The sequence below is a fragment of the Taurulus bubalis genome, assembly GCF_910589615.1.
Source record: "Taurulus bubalis genome assembly, chromosome: 15".
NCBI classification, from domain to species: Eukaryota; Metazoa; Chordata; class Actinopteri; order Perciformes; family Cottidae; genus Taurulus; species Taurulus bubalis.
Genome location: NC_136603.1, coordinates 18,749,484 through 18,762,666, shown reverse-complemented (window position 1 = coordinate 18,762,666; position 13,183 = coordinate 18,749,484). Strand labels below are relative to the sequence as shown.

The window sequence follows — 13,183 nt, the reverse complement described above, 5'->3', positions numbered from 1 at the left end:
TTTGGTACTTGAAAGTCATCCAATCCAAAGAGGTTTTTCTTTTCTTTTTTGTATTGCTCGATAAGGACAGAATACCAGATTCAATGACTTCTGTAGATATCTTTTGCAGTGCAGCTAGTGTATTGTTGTTGTTGTTGACCCGTGTCAGTGTGCTGTAAACCTAGGTTGTTGTTCGTTCCTTTTCATTTCAGAATAGTGCTTCTCGTAATATGTGAAGCTCTTACACATCATTTAACAAGTTATTGAAAAGTAATCCTTAAACCTCATTAATTAACTTACTTTGTTTCCTTTCTTTTGTGCCTAAAATGGGCAAAATGTATATGTAGTACAAGACAATAATTAACATAAGAATATTGTGGTTTAGTAATATCTACAACATGTTTTTGCACATTTCACTAAGAAGCAGACCTTTTTGATGTGCACTTCCTGTATGTTTTTGGAAAGCGTCGAACAAATGCCGTTTGTGGTAGAATTTAGGCTCCAAAAATACTTCAGCATTTTGTATTTTTAGATTGAAAAGAAACCGGAACAGTAATCGTGGGAATCCACCGCCTTTGATTGCCGTCCTTCATTCATTACATTACAGATGAGGTTGGATCACTAATGTTTTAATGTGTAATAACACTTTTAATGTTTTCTTATGCCCAGTCCAGTCTCAAAACGTCCTAATCTTGTTGTTCATTAGTTGGCCTCATACTTGCATAGTAAGAATCCTTAAAAAAAAAAGAAGCTTCCGGATCTCTTGGATTAATTAGCACAAAGAAAACCAGTCGACTGCACACTGATTGGACCGTTCACACAGACTCACTACTGCGGATAAACATGGTGAGGTTGATTTTGCTTATACAGTAATATAATTTTAGGCAGTTTTGATTTGGTTTAAATGTTATTTTAGATTATTATGAGCTTTTTTAGTTGAATTGGCTACTGCAGTCTTGTACACGCGTGCAGGAGGAGGCTGCAACCTGCTACGTCATCTTGAAGAAGTTTGACGTTTGATTTGAACGCACACACTTTGATCAGGACACTTTTTTTATTCGTGAAAGACAGCAATGGAGTCATTGTAGCGCCGCGTCGAGCTGTAATTACGGTTCCATTGAGGTAACGTGTGCCAGACGTGTTCAAGGAGCGAGTGTGTGTATATCTGTATGTGTGCATGTGGATTTCAGTGTGACTGCGTCGGTGTGAGTTTAAGATTTGGAAAAAAAAGACTTTGGCAATAAGTGAAAAATCATGAACTGTCTTTAAATAATGATTTAACTTTCTTTTTTCTTTTTTTTACTGTATGCAACAAGAATATTAGCGTTTTGACTCAAGTAAAAGAAACCGGTTCAAACAAATGAGATTTTAAATTGCTGCTGATTGTAAGAAAAAAAGAGATGGCTAGAGATATTTCTACCTTGCGTCAATAAAGCATGTTTTATTGAAACGGTTCATATTTTACAACATTGCTTTTTTTTTCTTCACATACCTTAACGCTCGGCACAACATGGCAGAGGTGGAAACGAGTCAAATGGAAAAATGGAATATGGAACAGATTTCATGTGAAAACGACATTACCTTCTCCGTTACGTTCAAATACAAGACCCACTCAACAATAAAACTAGCGTGCCCTGATTATCAATCAAGGTGATCAAGTAATTTCTGAACTTATTTCTTTCCCAAATTACCTGATTTTTGGCCCAATGTATTTACATTACAAGCCCCTTGCTGCAAGACAGAAGTGTCTTCATTCAAACTTCTTATCAAAATGTAAAAAAAGAAAAAGAAATATACAATTGACAACTGGTGAAAAAAAAAAACTGATTGCTGAAATCTAAATTTGATACGAGATGGCTGTCGTCGACTAAAAACTGAGACTTAAAATCTATACCACTGTCACGGCAGCTGCACAAAACCATGCTGATATGGGGGAAATAAAATATGTGCAAATCAGATTATACTGCGTAATAACTAGCCTGTAGTCTGCAAGTAAGCAATGGTTAAACATGTTTTTCTTTTTCTTTTTTTAACTGGTAAACATCTTAAATGGGGACATATCATGAAAGACTCACTTTTTCAGTCACAAACTCTGAACTTGTGGGATCATGAAACATGTGATTCACGAGCCATGCAGGCTCATTACAATAAACTTCCTATTTGAGTCTCTCCCCCCACGGCTTGAGACCCACCTGCAAAAAAAAAGTGCCATATTTATTTTTGCAAGCCAATCGGAGCCGATCGAGGCTTTTTCAGCAGAGTGGTTTAAAGAGACAGGCACTAAAACTAAACAGTGAATACAGGTATATTCAGACAGACAGCATGAGAACATTGTGAACATTGAAGCATGTAAACACGCTCTAGTGAGCATGATATATCCCCTTTAAAAATGCCACAATGTCACATGCAGGTTCAATGTGTGTATGCAGCCTGAATAACTTCAGATGATTGTACCTTTTTAAAAGATTTTGTTTTTGCTCTCCATTAGTATGTGGCCTAAGAAATGGCTCAATGTGGTTGATTGCACTCAAGTCTCTATACAACTCTTCACTTAGACTTTCCGTTCACACATCTTTCGTTCGTTTAATCTCTCCAGTTTTCAAATCAGATATTTATTGACATAAATACACATTGTTTAAACCTCCATAACATGGTTACAGTCAGACCAGTTAAACACGGGACATTATTTACATCCAAACTGCAATTTGAGAACATTTATATGAACAGACAATTCTTCAAAGCACGTCAATGAAAGAAAATTCACTCCCTGAATTAACTGCATTAAAATCCATCACAACCCTGTTTAAACCACTTTTATAGACATACTGTTTGTAAATACATAAGCAATGTCGATTTTACAACTGAAACGCATCAATATGATAGATCCATCCATGTCAATTAGGGGAGGACGGATAGAAGATGTCAATCACGGATCACCTGTGGAATTTGAACAGAGAAAAACTAGTTAGACTTTGAACCAGAGAGCATCGGTCAAGTTTGACCTGATTCTGTCTTGTGTGTCATGTCCATTACGCAATAGCTAGTTTTTTACTTCATATATAAAAGCCTGTGACCTTAAACAACTTTTGAATTAAAACTGTAAGTTTTACTCTACGCCAGTGGCTCCAAAGCTTTTTGGCATGTGACCCTTAAAACAAAGCCATGTTCAGAGCCCGTGTTGCTTAGTTAAGGCCTTATGTGGCCCTGAGCTGGGAGTAGTTTGACCAAAGAGGGAGTTTTTCTTTTTAGCTTGTTTAATTTGAAGGATTACTCAAGGCCTAAAGAGCTAAAATAATCCAGTGTTTTACCAGGAAAAAGAAGAATTTAAGAAAACTCCTAAATAATGATTTGTGCAACAGAAAGATCTATTTTTCTTTCTTTCTACCCGTAATAATCTTGAGAACTTCTCCAAACCCCCGGGCTAGGAACCACTGAGAGGCTTAATTAAACTTCCTGCAGATGCTCACTTTTGACAATTTTGAGGATTTCTTTCTTGCCATCCTGAAATGTTGGATTGGAAATTAATAGCCAAATCAATCAATTAAAGCCCCCACAAAATACACATACATCATATGGTGTTATTGCTTACCTCAGGTAAAATGTAAAAATACTCTAACATGTAAAAGTCCTGCATTTAAGTTTTGCCATACGCTAAACTATAATTATACATGTTCGTTGTATTTGTTAATCAATTCATGTATTGTTAATCTGAAGGTAGTCAAATAACAATATTTGCTTCTGAGGTGTAATGAGGTATAAAGTAGAAGTACTTAACTACAAGTACTCCAGTACAGTAGTACTTTCCACCACTGCTTATGATTAATGAATTGTTTGTGACCATTTTAATTTATTTTGACTTTCTCAGCTGAGCGTGACATTGTCAGTTTAAAGGCCGATTTATTCACGACAGGGTTACAGTTTTGAAAATGATACCCTTTCATTTAAAGCCAACGTAATAAAACTATAAATAGTTTGCCCTCCGACACATTCAAGTGGCTTGAGATGCGCGAGTGCTCCGCATTGCTTGACCTACACGCCTGCAGGTTGAGTAGTATCATAAACACTCTATATTATTTACAGATATTTGCGCTCCAAGGAGCCAAAACATTTGCTGTATTTATTGCTGCATATGCAGCGCCAAGTGAGGCAACACACAAACACGCCATCTTCACAATTCAGGATCTGATTGATGGATTTATGTTCTTTTGATGTTCTTTTTTTTCTGTGGTGCTTCTAATGTAAAGATGGCTTTATGGTTGACTATTCTGAGTAACAACCATTACCACATTACAGCATATATTTACTTCTACTGCTTGCATTGAGTCTAGTCGCATCCACTGTTGTGATGTTTCTTTAGTCGCGAGAGCAAAACTTTTAAATGACCTCCACCTAGTGGTTGTTTTTATGAATGACATCACTGAGTTTCAATGCTTCACCAGTTGGTCATTTAAATTCAATGTGACCCAATGCCGGGAATACTACTCTGGTGCTTAGTAAAAGTAGAAATAGCATAGCATAGTACTACTTTATTACAAGTAAAAGTAATGTTTGTAATTTAAAGTACAAGTACAGACGTATTGGAATCAACATATACTTGCAGTATAAAAAGTAAAAGTATTCATAATGTAGAATTGAGTCATTTCAGAATTACGTGTATTATACTGTTGAATTATTATTACTGATGTATTAATGTGATCATCGCTTTAATACTGAAGATGGCAGTGGGGATACTTTTTCTCACTTACTCCGTACCCGAAGCTGCGCTCTGCTTCCGGCCTTCCCCGAGGTGAACTCCACCTCTCCACTCATGTCCGGGGCGGTTTGTCTGAGGGTCAGCCGGTGGACCGTGCCCATCTTCTCCAGGAGAACCCGAGAGCTCGGCTGTAAGGGCTCCCTGTTCAGACTCCACACGGGAGCTTTGAGGACGGACACTGAGACCTCGCATTCAAAGCAGGCTTCGTCAGGGGCCGTGACCTCCACGTCCTTCAGCTCTCTGACCATTATCAGGGACTGGGCTGGGTGAGTGCACAAGAGAGAGGAAACGGGAGTGAACGAACAACACCTTTTTATGAGCAAAACTTTGATTCTGATCGGTCTTTCAGTCCGCCTTTGTCCAGTCATTGAAAGCTTTTCTTGATTTCTTGTACAAAGTGATGAGTGGTAGATCCCGTGACCCCTGAACAAGAGTCTGTTTCTGCATTTTCCTTTTATTTTTGGGCTCATGCTGTAGTCATAAACTACATGCATACTTAGGCATTTTTCAACAGCAGCCATTTTGACTATATTAGCTAAAAGTACCGGTGTTACTAGTGATTAACGATGTCTCTGCACAACACCAAAGCAGCCTTATATCGATCAGTCACATTTATTTGTATTTTCCGACCATGAAATGTCAAAATGTCCATGTGGAAAAAAGGCCTATTGGCTTTAAAAAAAGCATCTAAAAGCATATTATCATGACTGATTCCCAGAGGATTGAGTCACACTCTACTGTAAACTGATACGAATTCAAGTAGCCACCTTTTTGAACCCTTCGACCCAGCAAGTGATGCTCTTTAATTACAAAAATGCCGCACATGGACAAATGTCAACAAGGCCAGAGTGAAAGAACAACTGGCATGTGAAAAATTGGGGTCATTGTTTTATTGTCCCATTGCAATAGGAGAGAATACATGTGTTATCTTTGCTTTGCCAGTAGATGGAGCCATAAGGGTTCTGTAGGAGATGCACCACTCCCATAATAGAGGAGTCTCATACCGTTGCTACTTCAAATCACTCTTTGATGGTCCTGTTGCAGAAACAGTGCTGTTGGTTTACGATTGATTAAATCTCTGCCTTTTTCACACTACTGAAACTTAGTATAGGATGATCAATAATATAATCATGCCAATATCAAGAGCATACAAGAACAGTAGTGCAGTGTATGCACATCCATCTAGCAAATAGCACCTTGTTGGGCTTCATTTTCTGACAGTGTAATGGAAGTATATATTTTCTGCTATGGATTGTATTGTATCACACAGATTTATGAAAACCCATTTCCACCACTATCGTGAAAAAATAAAGATCCTGTAAGTCATTACAAATGGGCTTCCATAAAAATTATATTGTCAATAGGAACTTGCGAAAAAAAACATTTGAAAAAGTCTGTCTGTAAAACTACGCAGTCATGATCATAAACTCTCTTACCCTCCACTGTCAGTTTGGCGGAGCAAGAGTACTCCCCGACCTGCACACTGTACGTTCCCTCATCGTCGAGCACCACCTGCTGGAGGATCAGTTTGCGGTAGCAGCCTTCACTGCAGATCTCAAAGCGCTCGGAGGGCAGGATGACGTTGCTGCCCTTGTACCAGCGGATGCTGCACCTGGGGTTGGACACGGTGCAGTCGAGGAGCACGCGGCTCTTCTCAATTGCAGTCGTGTCCTGCAGAGGTTTCACAATGTTCACCGGAAGCTCTGAAACGGACAGAGTGCAATTAGGATTCCCAAAATAAACTCTTGACTTGACAAAAGACTAATTAATAACTCATATGTCCACACAACAATACAAGAGCCAATCCTAATACATTTATAAATATTTAATAGAAGTAACTTTGTGTACACTTTTATTCATTTTCATAAATGTATACATACTTGCTTTGGACACAGCACTTAGAAATATTATACATTCATTATACCTTCCACCTCCAGGTAAGCGACAGATTCAATATGTCTGGAGACAAACTTGATCTCTCCAGAGTCCTCTGCTTTCACATTGCACATAAGGAGAAAATGTTTGGTCCCTGAAATATGGAAGAAATTGTCAGGTTGAGATTTACAAATTTCTCCTTTTTAGGTTTTCCAGTGCATTTTCTTATTGAATATCAGAGTATCTCTTTTACAGTCGATAAGCACGACATCAGCAGAGTTGTGCAGGAATTTAGAATTGCGTGTTTGTGATTTTGAAGCCGACCTTCCTGCCGGATCTTGATGGTGCTGGTGGGTTGTATCCTCTCCCCATTTTTGTACCATTCTCCTGGCATGTCCTCCACTGAGAGCTCGCAAACAAACACCGCATTCTGATCTTCATGGATGTCCAGGTCCTTCGGGCCCTGCAGGATCAGCAGGTCACGCTCTGCAGAGACAATAAACATAGAGGGATATTTATGATTGAAATGAGCACCTCTCAACAATATCAAAGTAAAAAACTAGCAAAAAGAAAAATGACATCCTCAAGCTTCTTTTTTGCAAGAAGAGGAAGCGGAACAATACAATACCACTGATACATTCAATAATAGTAATTATTCAGAAAATTATATATATATATATATATATATATATATATATATATATATATATATATATATATATATATATATACACACACAAACATTATTCTACTAGTTTCCAACTGGCCAAAGTGCAGTTTCACAATATATGCTTTTATTTTGAAACCTATACTTTCAGCAACATGACTTTAAAACCTAGCACACCCACACAGGTGTTTTCAATTACTAATTTGACCTCTGCTGACATTGTAGGTGGAGCTTTTCACTGAACTCCATTTACCAATAAGAATGATAAAACTGTAATTTGTCCCGCCCTAACTTGTTCAGTAAAGTCAGGAAATAGAGAGAGAGAGAGATGTCAATCAAGTTGAGTACGTACACGCCCACAAAATCCTGAGTAAAAGCCTAATCAGCCTTAACTGAAATCACCTGTGTGAGTGACTGCGCCCCATTTAATGCACTTCTCAAGCTAGCAGCCTCCCAGAAGATGCAGTTTGTGCCTTATTTATTTGAACTTTCCTGATGAATGTGTGAAAAAACTGTTGGCCAAATGAAAACAACAGTTGTCCAGGGGAAATAATTAAGTCTTGAACATTGAGAGAAGTTCTTGCAGCTAAACAAAGATGTGGCTAACAGCGGCTGACATCAACAAAGATGGCAGGGCTTATCTGGCCTTGTGAGTGCATGGTGCCTTCTCTTGTTTTTGGGCTTTGTTTTGGTAGTACTGAAGCACAGTTTGCTCAAAATGCTCAAGCTAACCTAACTACACTGGAAGTGTTGGCATTATGTGAATGTATCTAGCTTCTGTGACTTGCTGGGACTAGCTAGCTTACTTAAATTGCTAGCAGTAACATGGCTATCTTCTGTCAATCAAACTCAGACTGCGTGTGCTTCACTCACGTTATGTTCATACTGAATACCAAAAGTGGTCCATCATAGCCTGAAAGAAGTTTTCCTTGTATGCCGAGGGAGTGAAAGCTGGAACTAATAACATTAACAAAGGCAATGTTCTATTAAAGCGTCCAAGTGGTGTATCACGCAGGATATAAGCAATTATAAAGTGGATACATTAGTTATTTATTTTAATAATTACACCAGTGTTTTTACTGTTAAGGTACGTCAAATTGTCTGCCTGTCTCTGTTCTTCATTTACCTGTTTTATGAGATTTTGTGTTATTTTACTGTAAATGTGTGTCTGTGTATATTTGACTTAGTGCTGAGTCTAATTTCTATTTTCTTAGTCACCACCAACTGTGTGTCATTTTTAGATAAATGACAACACATAGAATAAGCCACATCTTTGACAGTTACTGACTAAGTGGTGTCAAATAAATAAATTGAACATACAGTAGTTTCATCAGCTAATGCCTCAATATGTCTGCTAGTTTCACAAGTATTTTGGCTGACAACATTGCTCATAACATTGCCACATTGTGTCTCAAATCTGGCGGTTTGTCCTAGCTCTACAGTGTTTTAGTACTTTACCACAATGTTCAATGTTTTATGTAGTTCTGTTACACATAAACACATTTAGCCAACCACTGTGAAACTAAAGGTCTTTGTTTGTAGTTTATAGTGTTTAGACAGCAGACTTTACCATAGACCTCCACCGTGCAGCATGTAGTAACATCTCCAGCATCGCAGGTGTACATGCCAGAATCACTGACATTACATTTCATGATCTGAAGAAACCGTTTTCTTCCCATTGCATAGATGCGCATGTCCTTGCTGGGCTTCACCTCAACCCCATTCTGAAAAGGATAGAAGTAACACAGATTTAATTATCAATCATCATCATCAAACAACTGAAACGGTTTGTAACGCATTCTTATTGAATTACCTTTTTTTTGTTCTATATATTGAGCAACACAAAGTTAAGAATATTTTACTTTTAGCTTGAGCTCAAAATTTGGACCAAAAACTTTTGTAAATGATCCAGTAATCTTGTATACACGTGTAAACCATCATGTTAACAAGCAAAACTAGCATTCCTTGACTTTGCTAGGCTTGTCTGAAGAAGTTCTCTACTATGCAAGCGTATTGTAGTAGGATACACTTTGGATATGAAAGTGATAACATGTCAGATTGATTTGGCTCTGGAGTTTTGTAAAAAATTACTGGTATATGTTTTTGGATAATAAAGAAAGACTAAAATTCAAACACTTGCCTTCATCCATTTTACATCAACGCTGTGTCGTGACAGCTCACACTCAATAGAGATTACTGCTCCTTCAGGGAATTTCTGGTCCTCCAGTTTTCTGAAAATGGTCACTGGGGGCTCTGGTAAAGAAAAAGCAAACTTAGATAGGCAAGCAAAAACCCTTTTAAAATTTCTCCAAACAATAGACCAAGTGTAGGGCCTATGCGTTGCAGCTCAAAATCAAATAAGCTACGGTTCAATTATGTGGACTAATGTAACGCAATGAGACTTTCATCCAATTGTCATCGGCAGCGTTTTAACCCCTAGCTTAAAGGGATGATGCATACTTAGCGACTTGGCATGGGGCGGATTATTTTACAGCGTGAGGTTAAACTATCACCTGACAGACGAGAGTGAACAGAGCTACCGCTTTTCATTGGGTCATGCTAGGAGGCTACTTGCAGGCTAGTTTGTAACGTGAGCACGGATAAAGCCAACAGAAGTAGAGCCATCACTCTATTCTGTTATCATGCCTCAACTGGTTGGCATCTGGTCTACTTTGAGTGGACAACTTTAGTTACCAGTCCGAGGTCACAACAAAATTGTACATATTGTTTTGGTAGTACTGCAGTGTAGTTCACATGGATTGTGGGTTTGAAAAGTTACAAATTAGACTTTGTAGTATAGTTTTGACAACTCTACGGCTTTGTAATGAGTACACTACTTAAAATGACATGTACTATGGAGTTACTCATTTAAATTAGACATATATATATTGATGCAGTTATATGGCTATTCCTGTGAACCAAACGATGGTCTCTGCTTGTTGAAACATTGGCGAAAATCCTAAAAGACCTACCCTTCACAACAAGCCTGGCAGAGGTCTTCAAATTCTCTACGCAGAACGTAAAGGTGCCAGTGTCTTCTACCGATAGGTTAGAGATAGTGAGGCTGTGGACTTGTCCCTTGGCACTCATACGGAAGTGATTTGTTGGCTTAAGCTTGATTGCGTTTCTCATCCAGGTGCCTGGGACATCGGGGTGGGAGAGCTCCACCTCAAAAGATGCCGTTTCTCTCTCTGTGGTTTTAATGTCAGTCATCTCTCTTTTGATTGTGATTTTTCGAGCTGCAAAGAAAATAATAGAGCGGTGTAAAAGGCATCACAGTACTCTGAACAAGTGCAGGTACATCTAACTATCTGCTTTGTTGTCATTTTTTTTGTTGGTACATTTCGATATATAATGACAACTGAGTATTAGTTACAACAGAGTTTAAGTTTGGAAGTTTGGCCTGAGTAGCAAGCATTCTCCTTCCACTGAGCAGACACAATATCCATTTTCTGTTACAGAATAGGCTTGGAGTCTGTTCTGTACACATCAGTCTGCAGCTAAACAATACAGCTGGCACACATTGACAAGCCAATAGTTTAGTCATTTGACTGTGGGGCTTTACACAAAAGCCAGCTTTGAAACTGCCAACATTTTTCACTTATTCTAACAGACGAGCATTCCCTGTGGAAAAAAAAGGAGTGTTTATTTTGGAGACCTGATGACAGCAACCTTAGTTTCGAAGGCCAGGGTGTAAATTTAGATGCAATGAGAGGAGATCCAAATTCATAGGAGGTGCCAACAGCAGCCTGAAGTCCTGACTTTCCCCTTACCACCCACACTAGTGTTGAAAGAACAGCCTTTAATTCACCTACTGGCCTGTGGTTCATAGGGCAAAGAAATTTAAGACGCATGCACAAAGAACAACAAGCATGAGTACGTCTTAATCACTACAAGATGCCAGATTTATGGTGTGTAAGGCTTGCTACTTTGAAGAAAGTTAAGTGGCGCTTGTTCATAGGAAACATTTACTTTGTTTGCAAAACATAATTATAGTTGTTGGCAAAGTGGCATCTTAACATGTTATTTATCAAGCACTACCCTTAAAACTATAGTCTGATTTCCCTTAGGCGTAGGGGCTTGATCGATCCTGTCAATACACATACCCTGGTCTGAAAGTCAGCCTGGGCTGTAAGGCTGTAAACCTATCACCTGTTGGTTGCCATCATGCTCCGGTAAAAGTGCCACCATGGTCCCCACTGGTCACTCAAATTACTCTTACTCAGTTGACTTTGCCTTCACAAGAAGTAGTGCAGGAGGTGGTGTTGTCGGCAACGGCGGTAAACAAACAACAACGGGGCATAGTGACAACACATGCACACTCACGCTCCACGGTGAGCTGGGCTTGCGTGCGGTCATGGAGGGTTTCACAGCTGTAGGTGCCCCGGTCAGATATGGCCAGTTTGTGGATGGTGAGACTGTGGTTGCGTCGGTTGTGTTTCAAGGTGTTCTTGGGCCCAGGGTGGATCAGCACCCCTTGCCTCATCCACTGGACCTCTCCCGAATCCAGACCCACCTCCACCTCGAGAGTTGCCTCACCGTACTCTTGGGCTACGACTGGTGTCATTTTCTTGGTGAACAACACCTGTTGTTCTGAAAATGTATTTAGAGAATCACCAAGTCAGCGATTTTGGTACTTTTATATTATAACACTTTATGTATGAATAGCTTGTTAATTCTACCAAAACAATACTCGGACAAAGCAAAGTACAATATAGACGAAAGAAAATCAGCAAAGTAATATTGCAAGTTTCAGCACTTTGTGCAAGCACAGAGCTTGAAGGAGACTTGCCCCCTGCCGTGCAAGTTACCAGAGGAATTATAACCGGAGAAGCTGCTAAAAGCTATCCTTCAAAGTCACCTCTTCAAAAGTTTAAACTTGTCTCAAAGGGTCATGATGTGTCGCAAGTGGTTACTCATCGTACACAGTCACAGCCATTCAAAGTATCTTGCAGTACTCAAGTGCTGCTGACAATTGTTCATTGTTAAAAATATGGTCATAAGTACCAGAGAGATATGAGGTTATTGAACCTCAAATCGTTAATAAATGTTGTGACTTCTGTGAATCATAAAGACCAATTCATGTGTGTTCATGTGTATGTATAGTGTGTTATATGGTGACTGGATCGGACAACAACTCACCTTGAATCTGGAGTTCTGCCTCTGATACCGAACCCTCTGCATCAGCTGTCACTCTGCCGCCATCTGAAACCGTGCAGTTGTGGATGCAGAGCATGTGGCAGAGCCCGTTACTTGAAATAACAGTGCGCTTAGTCAGAGGTACTTGCTTGCCATTTAAGCGCCACACCAACCGGGTGTCCTCTGGTGAAACCACGCACTTAAACACTGCATCCTCTCCTTCACAGACCGTGATGTTACGAAGCTCCGCTATGAACTCAACAACACGGGGAGCTGAAGGCAAAGCATTCATCTGAATTAAACTCATTGTGATCAAAACATTGAGATGGCATGTGGACTAGTTTAAACTACTTTCATTGATAATACACTTATATCTGAGCTGCCTTAATGTGTGATATGAATGGGCTTACTTTCTACAGTGACAGTAGCTGAAGTCCTGTCATCTGTGGTTTCACAGGCATATTCTCCAGCATCTTCTTCCACTATTTGGTGGATGGTAAAGCTTCGCTCTCGACCTTGTGCCCTTATTGTGTGCCGACGGCTTGGAGTGATCTCTTGCCCATCTTTTAGCCACTGGACATCTCCTTTGGGCTTGTTGATCTCGCATCGTAATATAAGGTTACTGCCCTTCAGAGACGCAATGCTCTCAAGTGTTCTGGTAAATTTCACCTTCATTTCTGATGAGTAGAATGAAGAAATATAATTTCAGAGATGCTAGCTCTGACAATTGCAATCAAGTAAATGTTTACTTGGAAATTGCTGTCACATTT

General features: G+C 39.3%; 1 protein-coding gene across 1 annotated transcript in view; it reads right to left on the bottom strand.

Annotated features, from left to right (window-relative positions):
* Positions 1–5: 5 nt before the first annotated feature.
* Positions 6–13,183, bottom strand: part of obsl1b (obscurin like cytoskeletal adaptor 1b) — a gene marked incomplete at its 5' end in the record, with an annotated part of 32,835 nt that continues 19,657 nt past the window's right edge. Inside the window, 11 exons of the mRNA XM_079230941.1 lie at positions 6–2,916; positions 4,725–4,994; positions 6,169–6,435; positions 6,657–6,761; positions 6,932–7,093; positions 8,845–8,998; positions 9,415–9,527; positions 10,247–10,513; positions 11,601–11,867; positions 12,417–12,686; positions 12,824–13,090. Of these exons, the coding sequence (XP_079087067.1) occupies positions 2,906–2,916; positions 4,725–4,994; positions 6,169–6,435; positions 6,657–6,761; positions 6,932–7,093; positions 8,845–8,998; positions 9,415–9,527; positions 10,247–10,513; positions 11,601–11,867; positions 12,417–12,686; positions 12,824–13,090 (2,153 nt within the window). The 3' untranslated portion in view covers positions 6–2,905. The remainder of the gene's footprint in view (positions 2,917–4,724; positions 4,995–6,168; positions 6,436–6,656; positions 6,762–6,931; positions 7,094–8,844; positions 8,999–9,414; positions 9,528–10,246; positions 10,514–11,600; positions 11,868–12,416; positions 12,687–12,823; positions 13,091–13,183) is intronic.